Genomic DNA, 22,201 nt, shown 5'->3' on the forward strand with positions numbered 1-22,201 from the left:
TCATGTGTATATCAAACTCTATAATTTTGGATCATAGAAATGATAAATATACATTATAACGACAATAAAGTTACGGGAAATTAAAGTTTATGTTACAATCGGGAAATTACATTTGGAAGTTATCAATTCAGTAATAAATTGAAGTAATCCATTTAATAATTTTGTAAAAAAAAAAAAATCCCATGGTCTTCTAAACTAATTAATATACATATAAGGTTCATTATCCACGTACGTTGTTTTCTTTCTGGAGATGCTCATTTATCAAATATAGTGGGAGTCGACTGACCTGGAAAATAAAAGAAATAAAATATTAGTTAATGTAAATGGGTGAAATATATATATATAGATTAAATAGTTTATACATATATAGAGAGAGTGAAAATTGAGTAATGTGAATATAAATGAGAAATATAGAATATGGTTATAATTGAGGAAAGTAATGAGAAATATGAAATATGGTTATAATTGATGAAAGTACAGGAAGTCGTATACTTACCACGTATGTAACGAGATCTTCAAAGGACACGTCGTGCGAAACCTAGGCTGAACCTGAAAGAAAGAAGAAATATAGAAAATAAATAAATAATGGATTTGTTAATAAATGAAGTTATGTTAGAATTGATACTTACCGTAAACTGTAAACTATACATTTCCTTCATATGTTACCTCACAACACATAAGAATCGAGTTTCTTCTGGTTGATTTATATTTCCTACTTTATAGAAATAGTGGGTGGCGACCCCGATGCGCAGGGCCAAAGCATTAACTAACATCTCAATTAAAATAATATTGTTCAAGAGGACTATGCCTTTTCTTTTCTATCGACAGTTTTAACTATAAATACTTTTTAAGAATTTTTCTGTGTATAAACAGGAAGAAAATAATAACCATACCATAAACTTTGAAGAAAAGACTAACTGTAAATAATAATTAGTACAGTAATAAAATTAGTAGTAAAGAATGTGTGGATTATTCTAGATGAAATGCACCTTGTCACACACACAGGTACTTGTTCCATTATATAAAATTTGGAGGTTCGGTGCGCAAATGAAGGAACTCCCACAATGAAGAACGTAAGATCTCTTTCCTTTAGCCATGCGTAAAAGTGCCCATTAAAACTCAAGCTGTGCAGGAAACATAGTTTAAATGTCAACTAGGTTATGCAGCATTCAAGAACATACGAATATTAGACTATATTTTAATAGGAGTCAATTCTAAACTTTTCAACAGCCCTTTTTCCAAATTACATATTATACTTATATTCATTATATATTATCATATTATTATCTTCCTTGTAAACATATATATAATTCTTATAGTTCATCATATCATTAAAAGCATTTTCATCTCATTTTCAAGTTTATAGCGGCTGCATTCAAAATTAGAATTAATATTCTCACTATATTTATAAACATAATCAAAATTATTAATTATCTTTCGTTCTGTTTTCTATAAAGCTGCACATCATCTGTGAACAAATAACAATATATTTGCAACAGCTTGAACTGATTTTATATTTCTAGGCATTAAATATAAATACATACATGATTTTACAGATGGTTTAGCTTTTGACGAACGATCCGAGGTTTTTTCTTATTACAGCTTCATATTTTTAAGCTGAATTGGTAGTTACAAAACACAAACCCATACTGTGTAAACTATTTATAAAATTGAATTTGCAACTAACTTTTAAATTCGATTCGAAAAAGTTATTCTTTAAATTTTAATCTTAATATCACAAGATGCGGACCAGACACTCCATCACCAAATGAATTTTATGTAATGCGCTTCGGGACAGCTAGATAATAGCGGCGCATTACAATTTTTCCCATCTTCTTTCCCACTGTTTGAAGCACCTCTGGAACTCTGAAACTTTTAAATCATCCAATGCGCTCTGCGAAGTTCTTTTTACAGCCTCTACACCATCAAAACACTTTCCTTTTAGACTTTGTTTAATTCTCGGAAAATGTCATCATGTTGGTCAAAAAGTTTGGATCACTTTCAATCTAATTTTTCAAGTCCTGGCTCAAATTCAGACGAATGATTTGATCCTGTGTGAGCAGGCGAGAAACAAACTTAGCGGCAACTTGTCTCTTTCCAAAACCTCACGCTGGCACGAGCTCCAACTCACTCCTGCCTGTTTTGAAATATCATCGATCATGAAACGACGATCCTCGCTGATTCTGGGGCAGATTTGTTCGATGTTTTTGTCGTTTCGAAATGATGAAAAGCACAAAAACGAGCATGATCTTCAACACTCATCTCACCACACTTAAAGCGCCCAAACCACTCCAAAAATTGTGGGCGGTTCATAGTATCCTCCTTGAAAGCCTGTTGAAGCATTTGGTAAGTTTTCGTTTCCAATTTTCCAAGTAGGAAGCAAACACATTCCTTGTTCCTTTGAATCTGTCATAACGATTTCGAGGCGGCAAACGAGAACAGTTGAGAAAAACAATAATACAATCAAACGTTAACCTCCTACGCAGACGTCGCTTGGCCAACTGATCTAGGAAGGTCTCTACTAGACCCACCTAGCAGGAGAACTCTATACTACACCTAGGAACGGCAGCACTCTTTGAATCCGGCTTCTTTTGGGTTCCTCCTCGTGTATATATATATATATATATATATATATATATATATATATATATATATATATATATATATATATATATATATACTCTATAATAATAAATAAAAGTAGTAGGCAAGGTTGCAGTGAGTCGGTTGTTAGATTGCCAGATTTTCAATCAAAAAAATTAAAAAAAAACAGTTTACGATTTTTAAGAGGTAACAAAAGAAAATTGTAACACTTCAGAATATACATACACACGGTTATGCCGGTTAGGCTAAAGGAGACGGTGATGATGAGTGATGAATGAAATGGTGGAATGAAGAAAGTGGGAGGAAACGGGAGAACCCTGAGAAAACCCACGCACACGGTGTTTGTCCACCTCAAAGTTCACTTGGCGGGGGCTGGGATCGAACCCAAGCTATACATACATGAGTAATATTACAAACGCATATATTTCTCATATTAACGTAGAATTATTTTAGCTGGAAACGAGAGAGGTTCATTAAAAATAAAAATATAATTACAATTTTCGGTTAAAGCTCATGTTCAGATCCTACGTGAAGCTGTTTGCCCTTGTTCCATATAGCCCTGGTGCTAGAAGGGGTATCTAATAATAAGAAAACTCTGAAATGCAGAATAATTCTCTATTCTAATACGATACGTACTTATTTAATTTAATTTATTAGAAAATAATCACTTTACGGAGCTACTACTTAAATACCTATGTTACACCTACCTATTTAAGATTAAGTTGTTTTACTTTTATCTTTATGAAAAGTTTTAAGTCTGTGCAAAGCCAAACAATTTAATACCTAGTATAAAATTGTAGTTTCACTGGCATTATTATGAGCCATTAAGTTGTTCGGTTGTTCAATTTTTTATTTAACTAGATACAATTTAATAAGGTAGGTCCGTAAAGTGATTGTTTTATTAATAAATTAACTTAAATAAGTACATACGTTATTAGGATAGATAAATTATTTCTGTTAACAGTGCTTTTTTAATATTATTTTCGAATTTTAGCGCTATTAAAAGTTAATATTTTTAAAGTTTGTTATTTTCTTCTTTTTAGCGGCTTTTTGAAATCAGTTAACACTCAAATAAGATCGAGAAACTCAGAGAAAAAACAATTCAATCTACTTTCAATAAAACTTGACGTTTTAAAGTTTGAGAACCCGTGTTTCTTCCAGGTATGCTTCCGGGGAGTTTTTCCCCATGATAGTTGGTTAACTACCTTTTTTCTTCTGGAGTTAGGCTAAATTAAATTGCTGTTACTCTTCTGCAGGAAATGTCCTTTAGCAAATACTGCCCGAAGCAATTCCTCATATTTTGATGTTGATTCATGCTGTACAAAAGTATCAGGAAGGATTTCGACAAGTTCCAAGTGCATACTGAAATGGAAATTTCAGACAATATGCTAATAATAATAATAATAATAATAATAATAATAATAATAATAATAATAATAATAATAATAATAATAATAATAATAATAATAATAGTTTGAGCCTTTTTTAAAGCAGCATTTGAATGAAATTACATTATTGATTTCACGTCCTGTGGTTATTATATGCAAGCTTAAGAAGTCAGGTGGCAAATTCAAGTGGATGGCAATGAAACAATCTTATATGCTCTTTATTTATTGCCGTCACGTGATTGTCACTTGGTCTTGCTTTCTACGAATGCATTAGACAAACAAATGAAATGATTTTTTAAATTTAATGTCCCACGGTTATGCTTTTTATGCTAAATGAAGCGAATGACTAATGAAAATGAACCATTTTGAAATAATTGGTGGTATGGAAATGTTGGTCTAAATGGGAGAACCTTAAGAAACCCTACTGATACTTTGCTATCCAACATAAGCTCACGTGGGCTGAGATCAGCTGAGGGCTTTTCGTGCCCCTTGCACGAAAAGTAAGCACCCTGCAACTGAATTATCGTCCTCTTACAAGTGCAGTAGGCTCACATGGTTCTTAAAGTTTAGTTTCTCTACATTACGTGGAAGAGAGCTATGATATTTGTTTATGCATTAAATGAACTTCAGTTTTCAGCCTCCGAATGGAATATTCTGTTTACAATACAAAGAAAAAGTTGATTTTTATTTTCCTTTGCCGAAGTCTTTAATTATTTTATAGTTTAATTATTCATTTTAAGATTATTTGTTCTTTTTATCTTACAGATTCGATCTCAAGGACGTGGAGAACTGCTTGTGTCGCTCTGCTGGCAGCCGGCTGCAAACAGGCTCACCGTGGTCGTCCTTAAGGCTAGAAATTTACCCAAGATGGATGTTACAGGACTAGCGGGTAAGTCGAATCATTATCTGAGGAGGAAATTAGTTATTTTATGTTCAAGGGTAAAGGTATCAGGAAATATTAAATTCAGAAAGGGGAGAGAAGAATGCTAGAATAGAGAAAAGAAAGAGAAAAGAAACGTGGATTGATTGTAATTGAGGCGCTTAGTGGAAAAATGATTTTTTCCTCATTTGAATGTTTCTGAGAAACGGAAGGTTTTGCGTTTCAAGTTGAATACGGAAGATACGCTCAATGCAACAACACATGTTGAAGAAAGATCTTATGTGTTTCAGAAAAAATCATAATTCATTTTACTTCATATCTTTGTGATGAAATTAACTTATCACATTTATATGTAAATATAGTTTCCAAACTAAAAAGAATGTTATTTCTCAAAGTATCTAAGATGAAAGAAATTCCAACACTAGTACATGTAACGTACATAACACAACATACCACGTTATATATATCATTGTACTCCAGTCAGTGGTAAACCAAATTTACACATCATGTCCCTCTCTGTCGCTATTCCTATAATATTGTTTTGAGAAAAATGTTTTCATTTTAATTTGCCAGTTAATTTGCCAGCACTCTAATATGCAAGAACATTACATATTGTGAACTTAACAAATAGATGAACATGTGACATTATATTTCACTGTAAATCTTTGCCTAATGCACAATATTCAATTCCTTTACGGGCATCTTCACTCCAAAATATCACTTGATTTCATTATGTTTTCGACGACTAAGTCATTCTTGTCGTCTTCGGTGTTTTAGAAATCTCTAATGGCTATGATATGCAGGTGGAATGTATTTCAACATTGATATAGATAATCATACTTAGGCTTCTTAATAGGTTCTTCCTTCAGGATAACCAAAACAACATCTCCAGAAGTCGCAGCCATCCTCTCTCGCTGGAAACTTAGACTACTCCAAGGCTCACGTGTCGAGTAGGCTTGTTTCACCTGAATTAATTGGCTACTTTTCATACATTTTATGCTTATCCCTTCTCTCATATTGAACAAGTATCCATCTTCTGTGTCTGAACAGATCAGAACCTTCATGTCTTCTGTTACCATTTGGATGACTGGAACAGATTTTGGTTTCCTATTACGTGCTTTCCTTATTAGAGTGGCCTAATGAAAGACAATGTAAAGAGGTTGCATTTTCCCTTTCGCCCTCTCAGTGATTCCAAAATCAGCATCTCAGAAGAGGAAAGTATGCATCCGAAAATCTATGTTTTATTATCTGAAGTTCTAACAAATAAAGTCAAAATGTTATTATGACGGAGTTCTTACTTTGCCAACATTATCGGTTTGTTGCATATATGCTCTGGTAGATGCATCATCATTCGAAGGATACAGCTTCCAATTTCATCACTACTACAAGAAGCGACAAATTCTGGGCAGACACACAAGAGCAGAATCATTATGGCAGAAACGTATTCCAAAGCAATATGTCCATAACTGCCGCAAATAATAAAAGTCTTTCTGTTTAACGTCTCTCGATTATGCCCTTTACGTTAAGGCAGACGGGATAGAAAATAGTTTCCATGAATATCATCGGCGTTGGAAGACCAGATCATAGTAATAATTCAATGGCTTGGGTTAAGCGCCACTTCCGGTAAAATTGAGTTACTAAGTGGAATGGGTTATGATAGGACCACAGAACAGTATGGAAATAGTTTAATTTCGGAAATGAACCTTAAGATTGCAGAAAAACTTGTTTGGTATGCCATTGCACTAAATTGCATGGAAATCTTGAACCTTCTTCCCTACGTTACTCGAAAATTAGAAACTATGACATACCACTATGTTTAAAGGGGCAGCTCAATTATTATGCTGTTGTTAATGTTTATACATTCCTATTTTGTATTTCTCACATGGTAGGTTGCTTCGTCTACACTAATGTTTGTATAAAATTCAGGTGGCCTAGGTTTTACATGTAACATCGAATTACAAGTTTTACATGTATTGGTGCTTGACATATTAAGTGCAATGTACAGTAGAATTCATTATTGAATACACCTCGATATGTATGCAATTTCAATCGAGTGATTTCCTTTCATTCATATTCTGCCACATACAAATAATATATTTGTTACTCAGATTGAACTGAAACTAATGTGAACGTTCTGGGTTTGAAGCTTTGTTCTATTGGGAAAGGTATCTTGCGAACAATCTAATGTAACTCCAGACAATATCTAGTTCTTCCGAAATTGCATGGGACCCCTTGTGATGCTTACCTCGACGGTCCTCTTTGGCAGAATGTGTCTTTTTTGGTAGACAAAATCATTCGTGTCTGCTATCGAGGGACCACGGCTAGCGCGCAGTCTACAGTGAGTGATGTCATGTACATTACAAAATGCTTGCTTGCACATATTAACTTCCATTTGCGATGGTAAACGAAGAACAGAATGATATTTCCGTGCCGAAAGATATTCAATTTTTTTTTTTCATTTATGTACATACGCTCAAATTCTCACCTCCTGATAACCAAACAGATTTTCCTCGTTGAAATCTGCCACTTTACAAAATGAAATTACATTTATTATCTTTTGTTTCAGAGTCGACGTCCTTCATGTACCGGCATCATTCATTTTTGCGACAGATCACATCACTTCCCATTTTATCTGTGCGTCCAACGTTCTTTCTTCTCTGAGTTCTCTTTATGCTTACGGCTATAAACTTCCCATTTCTCTTTGGGTTTTCTTTATGCTTTTGTGGTTTCACACTGGAACAGCTATAACTTTCTAGCACAGTGGCTTTGCTTACTTTGAACAATAAAGTGTATGAACGGTCACGATTGCTCGTGGCAAAAGAGAGTTATTGTCACATATTACCACAAAACCACAGTAAGGCCAGCCAAGGGTTACGTCATTTTCCCACTAACGAGTTGCAGCTAAAAGAGGATAGGTAATTTTTCCACTGAAGTTTTCGACAAAAGTGCTTCTTCATTTTCTTCCTACGGCTATGGAAAATATCATATTCAGAAGTTATTTGTAGCATTTCTTAATTTACCGGATGGCTCTATGAATCCAAATTGGAACATATCTCGATTTTCAAAATTTTATGGGATACGCCATTTTCCCATTAAGCCTCACATTTCTGAAAATGCTACATGCTACATAATGTGATAAAACCTTAAAGCATTTACATTAAAATAAATAACACGTTATTAAGAATAGGACTGTTTAAATAACATTTTATGAAAAGACTAATTTTGTTCAGGGTAGAAAGGAACAATTGTTTCCCTGGAGTTTGATATACAAGTTCATAAAAATGTACACACAATTGATGGCCTCTGCGATATTTTTCGATGGAGAGTTAATTATTATTACGATATGTAGTATGGTACTTTCTCAACAAATGACTATACTCTTATCTCTGTAACATGTGAAGTTTACTATAACGTATGATGGTGAAACAAAACGGTCGGTGCAAGCTTAACATACGATCAACAGATGTCTAGCCTAAAGCAGTATTTCAAATTAAAAAATGTCGCTGAAGTTCAGTATTAGTAGAAGCGTGAGTTTGAATCAGAAATTTTTAACCACTTGACAATTACATGGTTGCAGTGGCGTATTTAGGGGGGCTTCCGGGCTTAAGCCCCCCGAAATCTTACTATAGTAAAGTATATGAAATATCTTGCAAAATTTTCAAATTTTCAGGCAAAGCCCCCCCTCCGAAAATTACAAAGGCCCCTCCCGAAACAAAATCGTAAATACGCCACTGCGTGGTTGTATGTCATGGTAGGTATCATTCATGATGAGCACAAAGATATATTCGGGAAACATTTTACAGTTGCAAATCCTGCTTCTTTGCCTATGATTTTGAAAAAAAAAATATGTCTCCGTAGAAAACAGCTACGCAATGTGCATAACATAGGGGTTAGCACTGCAAATGTCAATTATATAGTACTAAACTTATAATGAAGAATTAAGTTTAACACAAACACAATATAGAATTTCGTTAAAATAATTCATTAAAATGTGCATAGATTTTTATCGAGCTCTGTATATTGATATTTTAATGAATAGCATAGTAATATACAGTGAAACCCTCTAAAGCTGGACACCTGCGGTTTCTTCGAAAACTGCCCAACTTAGAGAAGTGTGCAAGATAAAGGGGTAGAGGTTTGCAACATGACCATGTTAAGTTAAAAAGCATCCTACATTACTACATGCATCAATATGCTATATTGTAAGCAGAGCAGTACTTACACATCAAATTGATGTTGCTGAATATCCTTACAGTATCTTTATATAGATACATCTCTTGAATTGAACTATGCAGTACAATACAGGGTATAGTGTAGTTTATAATGTATGTATGTACCTCAGCAGTTCACTTAACACTTAACACTTGAACAGTAGTACACAGTAATAAACACACACACACACAAAAAAAAATTCAAATCTGCAATATATGGCTGTTTTTCATAACTATAATTTTTCGTGAAGAAGTCAGTTACGAGGATTTGTTTCCTCTTCTGTAACTTGTCGTTCATCCACATTTTCAACTAATTTTCTCACCCCAAATATAGTTTCAACTAGCCCCTGGTTCACTTTTCGAAAAGGCGTAACATTCAGGTTCGTCTAAACATCCAAGAGCTTTCTGGTGCGTAACTATTCCCGGAGAAGCTTCTTGACTTTCTTCTGCTTCATCTTCGTCTTCCTCTTCTTCGTCTGAAAATTTGATCTCCTTTTACGATGTTGACAACACCTGTTTCGTTACGTCATTTTCGGTGAGTTTTCTTCTTCGTGATGAACAAGATCATCGTCAAAATGTGTAATGTTTTGAATTCCAATGTCGCGTAGAAAGTTCTCTGGGATAGCCCTCAATTCATCTTCTATTTCATTCGTACAAACCTATTGAATTTCATTCCCTTCTAAGTCGACGGAGAAACCAACATGTTTGAAACTTTTCTGAATTGTTGTTTTCGAAATGTCCCAGAACTGTTACACTTTGTGTAAAACCACTCATGCTTTCAGTGTTTTCTGCTAATCTTATAAGAGTACAGAGTAATGTTTTCCTGTAACGAAGTTTTACTTTTTGAATGCTACCTTTGTCCAAAGGTTACACTTCGCTAGTCAGGTTGGAGGGAAGAATTGTAACTTGACATTTGACAATGAAGATTTACGTGACTTGTGGCATTATCAATAAATAAGAGAATTTTACGGTTTGCGTATCTCGTTGCAGAGTGTAATGTGCCATTACAATCAAGATAATGAAATTTTGTTTGGAGGGACCCAATACTTTTCGAAAGTACCTCGTACTGTAAATTTTCCAACACATAATTTTCGGTCTATGTATTAAATTCATTTGTTCTTTACTCCAACCAAAATGTGGGAGTTTGGTAGTAATCCGTAAAGAATTATATTTCTGGTAATAATTTCTTTATTTATATACAATTTCATTATAAACTCTGTAAATGGGAATTTCAAATGGATGATTATTGAAATTATATATCTTTGCGATACAAAATCATAGGTCGGCAATTGGACAGAAATTTCTGAAATTATCCACCAATCTGATGTTTGTGAGAATAATTTAGATCCCCTTCGTCCCTCTGACATGCCCATATTCTCCCAAAATCCTGTTTCATCCAGTTTTTACTATTCTCTATTCGTTTTATATTTTCCGCCGCCAAAATTCTTTGCTCTGATTTTGAACTATATTCCTCCTCAGTATTCTAGCGCGAATGACTCCTTCTTTGGCTGGTAGCCGTTTCCGAAAGAACATACATATTGAAGTGGTGCAGTAAAATTTATAAAAGAACTGGATTTTCCATGAGATAATCAGGTAAAAGTAGTTCCAAATAAGAAATAAGTAATCCGAAAGCTGATGGAAGTCTTAGAATTTTGAAATTATATCCAAAAACAGATAACAAATGTTAGTGATTTTGAAACATTTAGGATACCCTTTCCACCCCTAAAATTTCCTGTTAGGGTTCGATAGGCCTATCCTTATATAGCTTTGTGTTTGTATGTAGCAAATGTGATTTTATCTGCATGGCAGTATTCATAGATTCTGTTAGATTACACTGTGTCAGTCTAAATTTCAACAGGGACTCTCATTTACTCCTAAATTGACCAAAGCTACAACGGAAATGGGTTGAATGAGTTTTTTTCGTGAGGGTTCTTTTCCAATCAGGAAAGGGACCTATTCTTTCTTTTTTATTAATAGTAATTGGAAACTATGATTTAGTTAATACAAGGGCCATTGGGCTCTGATTATTCCGTTTCTTTTTTTCTCAGTTTATAGAGCCGGTTTAAGATAGTGAAATTTAGTGATTTGATTTATGTATAGTCGAGTGGTGTGATAATATTATTTAACATATATAGTGATCTGTATTAGTATTTGTTTTCTTAGTTTATGTGGGATGTCGCATGTATGTGGGTGATTGAGTACGTAGATAATAGAAGTAATGTGTGAGTGAAACTATGATTTATTTATTTACGAACAGTGTATTGTCGTGTAATTATTCATTTCTTTTGGTCATTTTAAATGGGTAAATTAATTTGCTACGCAAATTCGTAGTAATTCCGTACCGTAACTACATGGTATATTGCTCAGAGTTAACGATGACAGAGTACAAAGAGTATTTAATAGTGCAATGTTTGTGTTCGTACTACTAATGCCATCTCGTGTCGGGTTAAGAACTATTCGCCGCTAGGTTTTTGTTACTCCGAGACTTAAGGATCTGCTCAACACGAAAATTTCCCTTCTTTTGTAATTATTGATGCCTAAATATTAGTTTTGGTCCATATGAATAGGTATTTAGACGAATTCCATTATAAATTAACTTTCCTGGGAAGCACAATCATTTATATAGTCCAGTAATCAAATTATTGATAATAGTAAACTGCGTTTTCCCTTAAATTGAAGTTCGTCTATGTAGCATTTTTCTGTTGTCAGGCTGCGGTTTCAAATTCCCTCTCTTCGTTGCTTTCTGTGAACGATCGCATTGTTGACACTTTAAAATATAATTGCATTCTGTTAAGATAACTAATGATATTGAATTATCATTGTATATAAAATTAATATGAAGCCGTAAAGTGAAATATACTGTAGTCTGTACTGAAAGAATCTAGTCTCAGTTCATACCAATTCGCACGTATTGATTAGTGTATTATAGTAGTTTGTTGATTTTAATATATATAATGAGACTGCTTCGAACAGTCTTGGGCGTAATTGTAGAGTATAGAATGTCTGAAAATAAATCCACGTTATAGAAAAATGAATAAATATATAAATGAGTAATAATAATGGCATATATATATATATGCATATATGTATGTATGTATCCTGCCGGTCAAAAGTTTCCGAACAGATCAAAAACAGGGAAATATTAAGTTAGGCTTGTAATACGGTGCAATTTTGGACAAGATACTTGGTAGTTTAGGAACGCAGTGATAGTTTTAACATCAGAATAACATAATAACGTTATCCAACAAAGAAAATTGTCAAATTATTTAAATGTTCTTCTCGTCAAAGAAATCGCCGTTTGCCGCTTTCACTCGTTTCACCAATCGGGGCATGTGGCTTACAAGTTTTTGAAGATTTTTATCTGAATTATTATTCCAGGCGTTCTTCAGAATATCAAACACATCAGCAGCAGATGTTGGACAGCCTTTCCGTACACTTCTGGCAAGCTCTTCCCAGAGAAGTTCGGCGGGGCAGGATCTGGAGACTGGGAAGGCCATTCCATTATACAAATATATCATTTGGCTTGTTTCTTCTTAAAATAATGAAAACAAAGTTTGGATGTGTCCTTGTGATCAGTATCTTGCAGAAAAGGGATTATGCGACCAAGCAAATCAATTTCGGAGGGAATAATATGGCTGCTTAAAACGGAATGATAATCATTTTTATCCAGATTTCCTTGTATTTTGTGAATCCAACCAACTCCAGAACTTGTGAAACACCTCGAAACTATCACAGAAACTCCTCCATTTTTAATAATCTGGGTTGCACAGTCAGGACGCATCTTTTCTGTAACAGATCTTCGAACATAAACTCGACGTCGCTGTCCAAAAACTTGAAATTTTGATTCATCAGTCCATAATACGCGTTTCTACTGCTTTGTTGTCAATATTTTTTTTCTTCAGGGTCCATTGGAGCCTCTGTTACTTGTTTCCACTGAACCTGCGATGGTTTCTGCACATCAACTCTTACCCAGAGTGTAGTTACACTGAAATGTCGATTCACAGTAATAACTAAAATGTTTGTAGGATGACTACGATTAAACTCAGATTGGAATTCCGCTGCAGTATGTTTCAAATTTCTTTTGCCAAACAATACAATAATACGATTTTTCGTACGTGACGTAATACGAGACCTTCCAGTTTGATTTTTCTCCACGGTCTTTCGTCTTCACTAAAAACCCTTGATGGAATCACCAAAAGTAGATGGACTCTATTTCAGTTTGAAAGGTATTTGACGGATAGAAAAGCCCATGTTATAAGGCGCAATGATACCAACGTGTACCTCTTCACTTAATATCTTACCTCTATGCGTGATTTCGAACAATAGCGGCAAGAAACCCTCAGAAGAGGCAAAAACATCCACACAAACACTGTTCAAAACTTCACTGTACGGTATCTTATATTACTGTTCACTAATGCTGTAAACTCCTGACATTATTTATGTTTGATAAGGCGTGTATACTAAGGAATTATATTCCAGGGGTAACTATAAAAAGGAATTAACTTCTAACGTTTAACCGTACTTCGATCAGGCAAAGTTATTTCATAATCCTCATCACGTTATTTTTAATTAAAATAATCGCCGACTTTACAATAATTCAACAATCTTTCTTTTTCATCACATGTAAACATGTTACATAAACGTCCATTATCCTCCTAAGACATTATAGAGACTTACACGAACAAAATATTTCGAAATGATTGCTTTCCCTATCGAATATTATATTAATTAGCTCATAAAAATGTAAGTTGAAGCGCCTGTCCGGAAACTTTTGACCGGCAGTGTATATATATATATATATATATATATATATATATATATATATATATATATATATATATATATATATATATATATATATATATTGTAGCGAGTGTAAATAAATAATAGGGCACCCGTGCATATATATGCCTAGTTGTAAATTTATTTATAAGGTATTGATTGTATTTATTTCATAATAAATATCTAGTACACTATTACTTCAGAATTTTGTATGAGGATACTATGTCGTTTAAAAATGATGGATTGTATTTTCACTTTGTGGCTTGACATTTAATAGTAAACGTACATACTAACTTATTATTCTGCTGACGTTGCGAATAGTAGTCATGTAGCGTATAATTCCGGATAGTTTCCAATTAATACAGAACATAATATCTATTTGCAGAATTGGTGCAGTTTAAATATATACGCTCAGCTACATTTGCGATACTACTTTGCAACTTTGAATTTTTTCATGTCACCTGATTAAGCTAAGTTCATTACTGTTCGCGGAGGTGACGAAGTGGATAGGGTTGAATAATATAGAAAATGTATTACGGTAGAATTTCGTACTTCCGTACCAGTGCGTCGAAAAACCCCAATGTACATGAATTTTCATTTCTTCTATTTCTAGTAGATATAGTGTTTTGAAATTAGTTGACGCCTCAAGATGTAGCGAATCTTGCGGACTGAGAGATACTAGTAAGGATTTGGCAGACAACTCATTAGTGCAAAATTTATTTAATTTATTTTTTTTAATTTTGGTAAGTCCCTGTTAGAATTTCTTCCGTTTTATTGAGTTTAGTCTAGTTTTTCCATAATTTACTCGGAACTTCTCTCCGTTTCTGAGGGGTCGAATATTTTTATTTAGATATTGTACATTAAGAGACCACACCATCATTTCGGAAGGGCCAGAGTCTCCAATGTCTTGGCCAGACACAGCGCGAAGTGAGATTACATAAAGCCACTGTCTTTGTGGAAATCTCGTTCAGGGCACAGACTAGTTTGTGGGCTTGGAGATATTTATCTTAAGCCACATATTTAGTATTTCGTCTATTTCGGTATATAAAAGTATATTTGGCTGTGGATTGTCATATGTCTAATTCGACCTCTTACGAAATCTATCTAACCCTCCATTGCTAGCTACGAAGTCACTAATATTTAAACTAACCGCAATTTCTTTTGCTTTCTCTCGAAGTGCAGCTCCACTTACAGGGATATTTTTGCGCGACAAAGCTGGAAAAAATGATCACCTTATCATTCACTTCTTTGTGTGGTTTACGTGTCTGTTTTCTTCGAACGCTACAATTTTGTTCCCATGATTCTACAATAACGTTTTTGTGTCTGTTAATGTTCGACGTTATTGATTTTTGAAACCCGAAACTCAAATGCTACTTTGAGTTGAGTTGATTTTAGTTTAGCGTCCGTTTCAGCAGCGAGGCTATATGAGACGTGGACCTACTGATTAACGTGGAATCCGAACCACATGAGCTCCCGCCGGGAATCGAACCCGGGACTCCCGCGCCAAAGGCGCGTACGCTAACCGCTCAAATGCTACTTTCCTGCAGCTGTCACCGTTGTTAAGCGATAGATTACCTTTTCTTTTCTTCTAATGTCAGTTCATTCAACTTCCGCTTACTCATTTTTACAACTTTGAACGTCTTCTGATGTAGATCACAACCACAGATTAAACTGTAATGTTTAGTATGTACAGAATAAGAAACGCATTGCTGACCACTCTACTTGTCACCCTGCACCTGTTTTCGGAATTTCATTGTTTTCTCATGAAAATAGGGCTTCTGTTCTCTTCCATCACTCAACATCTCTTTTCGGAATTCCAGCAGTCTTATCTCGTGAATCATCAATGCTTAACCTTTTATCAACGATTCATTTAGTCTCCTTTACCTGTGGAGTGAATCTTCTAGGTATCGAAATTAGTTTCAAATGTGTGTGTGCAAGATGTAACATAGAGGGGTGTCCAGATTACAGGGGTTTCCAATTACACAGAAATCAATAAGAGCTTATCTGTTTGGAAAAAAAGTGTCCAAGTTAGAGGGGTGTCTAAGCTGAGGAGTTTCACTGTAGCCAGTGGTGCCCACCCCCCTTATGTCCATGACGCACCATCACCACCACCCCGCAATTGTCTATCCATAGGTGTTCTTCCATGAAAAAAAAAATCTTTTCGATTAATTTTTAACCCCCCCCCCAAATATTTCAATGACGCAGTTTGCGTCATAGCCCCCCTTGTGGGCACCCCTGCTCTAGTAAAGAAATACGTGAAGCTCTATAGGTGGAGACTTACTTCTTCCCTGTCAAACCTAAAATGACGCTCCAGTTTAAGCTCTCGGAAATACGAGAAGTCGGAAAATAAGTTTATTTTTCCCCCAAGAAAGCGTCAAACAAAATATCGGTTTACAGCGTGAGCTATCATACGTCATTCGGTGACGTACATTGAGCATCTTGCAGAAAGCACTCTCGCTGTGCTAGCAAAATGTTCGGATGAGCGGTCTCATTCTGTGCCCGGCAAATATGTATAGAAGACGTGTTTTGACCTAATGGTCCAAGGAGGAAGTGTGAGCGGTTGTGTGGTATAAATAGGTCTTTGGGATTGAGTGCTAAAATCCATAACCGGCTAGTGGAAGTGTATAGTCCACATGTCATGCCGAAAGGCGTTAACTTGGATTTCGTCAGAAGCCGATCCCAACAAAACTTATACCAAAATTTTCTGCATATATTTTGCAATTTTCTGCACCACATCTTGAGTTTTATGCACCATAAGAAATCGAAAATTTTTAAAATTAAAATTTTTCGACTTTATGTCAGGCCTGAGTATGATGCAATAGGTCAAATTCAGCATCGTTCGCGGATCTTATGTGGAAAACTAAAATAAGCCAAGTTCTTTCTTTTCGTAGTATATTACTTGTCTTGTTAAAACATCTCTGTCCATAGTTGCTACAAGTATCTTATTTTCCAACTTATCCTCGCAATTCTGCATATGTTAATCAGCGATTCCAAACAGGTGTGCCATGAAATTCTAGAATTTAAAAATACATTCTATACCGTACTTATAAGGCTTATATATCTAGACTGTATACGATACATGTTAATTTTACAATGAAGTGTTAAATGATAAGTTAAAAATTAATGAACTTGAGTACAATATACCGGGTGTAACAAAAATCCTGGGTCATAGATTATCTCCGTTATGAGAAAGATACGAAACTATGTAGTGAAATAAAAGCTGCTGGAAATAGATGGTTCTCTATCTAAAATGGTGGAATTTTACCAATTGCACCAGCCGTTTGGGCTCCAAACTGATAATGTTCTTAATGAAAAAGTTGTTTTCTTGAGCTCTCATCATACCCACAATACAGAATTGTTCAGGAATGGATTCGAATTATTTTAGGTTCCCTCACGTAACAATATTCACGATCTCCATCTCATTTTTCTGTGGACTTGCGTTCCGTTTGATCAGTCTGCTGAACTGGCAACAATGCATTTTTATTTAACATTGGGCAAATGACCATTGTAAAATCGAAACGTCTGGTCCAATTAAAAAAGATCTTCATTTTAGATTAAAATCCACCTATTTCTGACAACTTTTCTCTTTTCGCTTTTTTTTTTTTTTTAATCTTTACTCATACCAGAGATAACCTATGGTCCCAGGCTTTTGTTACCTCGGTATATATTAATCAGTAATACAGTACCAAACCTGAGTATATAGCGATTAAGTCGTGGGCGGTGTGTTACAAGTCAAAGAAAAAGTTAGTAATTACTGCGCTAATATATGTTTTGAAGTCTCCATGTTTTGAAATTTATTTTAAAAAAACAGTTTCGTATTGATTTCGAGTATAGGATAAAGTTATTTTGATTCAAAACGCGAATTTATATTACCAAAGAATGTTCATTTGCACACTACAGAAAAAGAATTTGTTCCAACGTCAAAACTACAACGCGTGCATCCCACATCTCTACTTTTTAATTTAAAGAACAGAAATAACATAAGAACAGAAAGAACACATCTGCGTAAGGATATATATATATATTGTGGTTCATAATATGCAACGTCAGGTGTTTTTGATGGAGATTTGTTTTCATTTTTTTTCGTTTTCCCCCTCCCTTATAGGTCTCTCTTCATCGTTTCCCGTTTCCTTATTCGATTCTCATTTTTTTTCACATTCACGGCCACGACACAAACGAAACAGTAAAAGGCTCCAGATAGGAGAGGAAGGAATGTAAGAGAAGAAATGCTTCTACTTAAACTGTTCTATTTCATATTATCGGTTACGTCAAAGATTTCTATACAACAAAGTTTGGAAGAAATTTTCAAGAAAAGCAGACAGAAATAAAAAAAAACTGTATGAATGAGTGATATATAATGAAAGAGAAAATGAAATGGGAAGAGAGAGAAGGATTCTAAATGTCACGTAATTTCTGTTCTCAGCATGAAACATTTTTACTCGATGAAAATTGTTGCATCGTGGACAAAATGGTCGCAGAGATACTTATTATTCTGTTGATTTACATTACACATATATAGAAGAAATATACGGGGAATCAAAATTTCATAATATGGCAACATCGCAGATTAACTTTGAATCATTACCATCATTCTACAAATATGAGTAAAATCTATTGCTACACCAATAAGTGAGGCTAGTATCAATCTATATCGACTTTAGCTGCCATCTGGAAAGAATCGATATAACTATTTGATAGATTAGTAGATCTACTCTATGGTTCTTTATTTGCGACGTTGCCACATAATGGAATTCGTGTCTGGAGACAGGGACCCGGAAGGTACATAAATAATATATTTTTTGCTTTATTATGACTTGTAGAACAGTGCTCTGTAGTCGGTGTGGGCCATTTTTAGAAAACCTTATATATATATATATATATATATATATATATATATATATATATATATATATATATATATATATAGTGGCGGCGATTGGACGTTAAAAGTGGGGGGGGGCAAGATTTGATCTGAATATTTGTATATCAATGTTAGTTTTCCTGGTTGTTTCTAACACTTTGTTTGTCGAAAGGTTGTATAACTAATAGAATACTATCTTTTTCAGTTAAAATACCGTATATCGTGTTTCATATTTAAGTAAATTGACAAGAGCAACGCACATTAGGTACTAACCCTTGATTCCTTGCTCATGAACATCATAAAATTCTGGCTGGAAAATTGTGTGATCAGATTATTTAATAACATATTTGCAAAACAAATAAATAGAAAGGATAATATTAATCATACTAATGAATAATGAGGCTTGTTTTGTTGAAGTTATATTGAAACTGGGGGATTAATAAACAACTTACATTTTTAATTCCACACTTGCATTAAATGTATGTCTTTACTTTTAGAAAATGAAAGACAGTAAATACTACAAGCATATGCTACGACGCAATTGTAATATTAATTCCTTTGAATTGCAATTAAAACGCAATTCCTGTAGCTGTCTTAACTCCACGGGATGACAAATAACCAATACCCACTTACGCAACGACAAATATTATATGGTACCATTTTTTTCTATGAACCAGTAATATATGCAAGTTCCCCCCCCCCCTATGTTAACGCACAGATCTCAAAATCAACTGAAAAATACGAAGGGATGTACTACATGTGTATAAGAAAAATGTCAAACTTCTATCTTGAAAACTAAGTGCGGGAAAATGTTTACCAATGAGCTAAGAACATTCCCACAATGCCCCAGATGACCCAGATGTAATATAAAATTTTCCTGAGACATCCCTATTTATCCTAGGATCATTGTTCGTACATCATTCCCTTCAGAATAGAACATACCTTCAAACGGTACTACTCACATGTCTTCATCTTGTACCTGAGGTGGAAAAATCATGAAAAAATGGATTATTTGTTTAAAAAATATTACTTCTTTGTGCCATTTTGCCCCTCTGTACCCCCTGTTTTAACGCAAAGATCTGAAACAAATCTGAAAAATACTAAAGAGTGTACTAAATGTGTGTGCAAAATTTCAATCTTCTAGGTGCAAAAGTAAGCCCGCCAAAAATAATATCTCTAAAATACTCTAGATTCTCGTTGTATCGTTTGCTATAATCATTAATTAATACACTTAAGTGTATTACAGGAGAACATATTTATTATTAATTTCTAATTCACTTTACAGTGAATACACATTACATCACATGCGCTGTGCTGTCACAGACTATCGTAATGCACACTGTCAGTGTGGCCAGAACCACTTGACAACTATTGCATCCATTACATCTCCCCCTTTTACACATAATCTTTGAACCAGTAAGGCTTCTTTACTTTTCTTTCGGACCTACGTGGCTTATCACCAACTACTCCCCTTAGATTGACATCACAACCAGTTTCTGTCACATTTTGATTTCTCGTTACATTGTCTTGTTCTATCGGTTCTTCATTTTCTTGCACACCCTGTATATGATTGTTAGTTACATCATCATACTCACACAAGTTTTGAAATTCAAATTTGTTTAGAGACTTTCTTAAATGTATTTTATTCCTGTGATACACCTGATTGTTTGTATCTTTTACTAAATATGATCTCGGAGTGTTTTCAACATTAATTACTTGACCTGGTACCCATATCTTATCCTTTTGCAACAAACAATTTTCCCCTGGTTTAAATTCAGGCCTTATTTTAGCTGTTTTGTCATAAAGCATTTTATTTTTCTGCTGCTTCTTTAGTAACATTTTATGTACATTTTCTTGAACTTTTGGTTTTAGCAGCTCTACATGTACTGGCAACTTAGTTCTTACCCTCCTACGCATTAACATTTGAGATGGTGACATATCTGATCCTAACACAGGAGAATTGCGATATTCAAGTAACCCTAACCTGTAGTCTCTCCCTTCTTCTTGGCTTTTCTTTAAAATTCTTTTTGAAATTCCTACCGCTTTCTCTGCCAATCCGTTCGACCTTGGATACCTTGGACTACTAGTTACAATAGAGAAATCCCACTCTCTAGCAAAATCCCTGCATTCCCTTGAGCTAAATGGTACATTGTCAGTCACCACAATTTTAGGTATACCATGTGTTGTAAATACATTTTTAAGTTTGTTATTTACTTCTACAGAAGTTTTTGACTTCAGTGGTAAAAGTTCAAGCCATTTCGAGTAATAATCCATTATGACTAGAAATGACTTACCCCCAAATTCTAAGATATCAACACCTATTTTCTCGAATGGTAAATTTGGTATGTCTTGGGAAATTAACGGTTCTTTGGTATTTGATATTCTGTACTTCTCACACGTCGTACATTTAAGTACCATATTTTCTATATCCGTTGCTAACCCTGGCCAATACACTATCTGTCTTGCTCTTGCTTTAGTTTTTTGCACTCCAAAATGACTTTCATGCAACTGGTTTAACACTTGTTTCCTTAAACTAACCGGTACAATTACTTTTTTACCCAAAAACACTAGGCCATTTTCTACAGTAATATCCTGTCTCAATTTATGATAGAATTTTACACTGTCATCTAATTCCTTCTTATCATCTGGCCAACCCTTGTAATACAGATCCATAATTCTACTTAACACAGGGTCTAATTTAGTTGCTTCAATGAACTGCTCTTTACGTGCATCACTAACTTGTAAGTGAGAAGTTAGATTATGGATTACTTCAATAAGTGACCTGTCTTCTTCTTCAACCTCATTAAGATATGACCTTGACAACAGATCTGCAATGTGCATATTTTTGCCTTTTACATAAATAAGTTTAAGATTATAATTCAGTAATTTGAGCTTCATTCTTTGTAATCTACTAGAAGGCACATCTGCTACATATTTATTCATTTTCGAAACTAGAGGCTTGTGATCTGTTTCTACCTCTACTTCCCTACCATAGATGTACAAATGAAATTTTTTCACCGCATGTTACAATACTAAGTAACTCCTTTTCGACCTGTGCATATGATTTCTCAGTTTCTGTAAGGCTACGAGAACTGTAAGCTACAGGATGCCCATCTTGTTTGAGACAGCAACCCAGCCCTTCACTTGAAGAATCACATTGTAATGTAATTTTCTTATTTACATCAAAATTAGCTAACACAGGAGCACTAGAAAGTTTTTGTTTTATCTTTTCAAAAGCCTCCCTATGTTTCGGTAACCACTGCCATTCAATATTTGATTTTAACAATTCCCTTAACGGTGCAGTGATTGTAGAGTAATTTGGAATGAACCTATTTACGTAATTTACCATGCCAATTACTCTTTGTAGTTCTTTTTTATTTTTGGGTTCTTTTAACTCAAGTACAGCTTTCACCATGTCCCTATTAGGTCTAATTCCCTCTTTACTGTACACATGCCCCAGGTATTTAACTCCATG

General features: G+C 34.5%; 1 protein-coding gene across 1 annotated transcript in view; it reads left to right on the forward strand.

The window, feature by feature from the left end:
• Syt4 (Synaptotagmin 4) overlaps positions 1-22,201 on the forward strand; it is a 518,564-nt gene that overhangs the window by 459,828 nt on the left and 36,535 nt on the right. Inside the window, exon 5 of the mRNA XM_081733986.1 lies at positions 4,758-4,881. Within this exon, the coding sequence (XP_081590112.1) occupies positions 4,758-4,881 (124 nt within the window). The remainder of the gene's footprint in view (positions 1-4,757; positions 4,882-22,201) is intronic.

The sequence above is a fragment of the Thermobia domestica genome, chromosome 12 (assembly GCF_964235325.1).
Source record: "Thermobia domestica chromosome 12, izTheDome1.hap1.1, whole genome shotgun sequence".
Lineage (NCBI taxonomy): Eukaryota > Metazoa > Arthropoda > Insecta > Zygentoma > Lepismatidae > Thermobia > Thermobia domestica.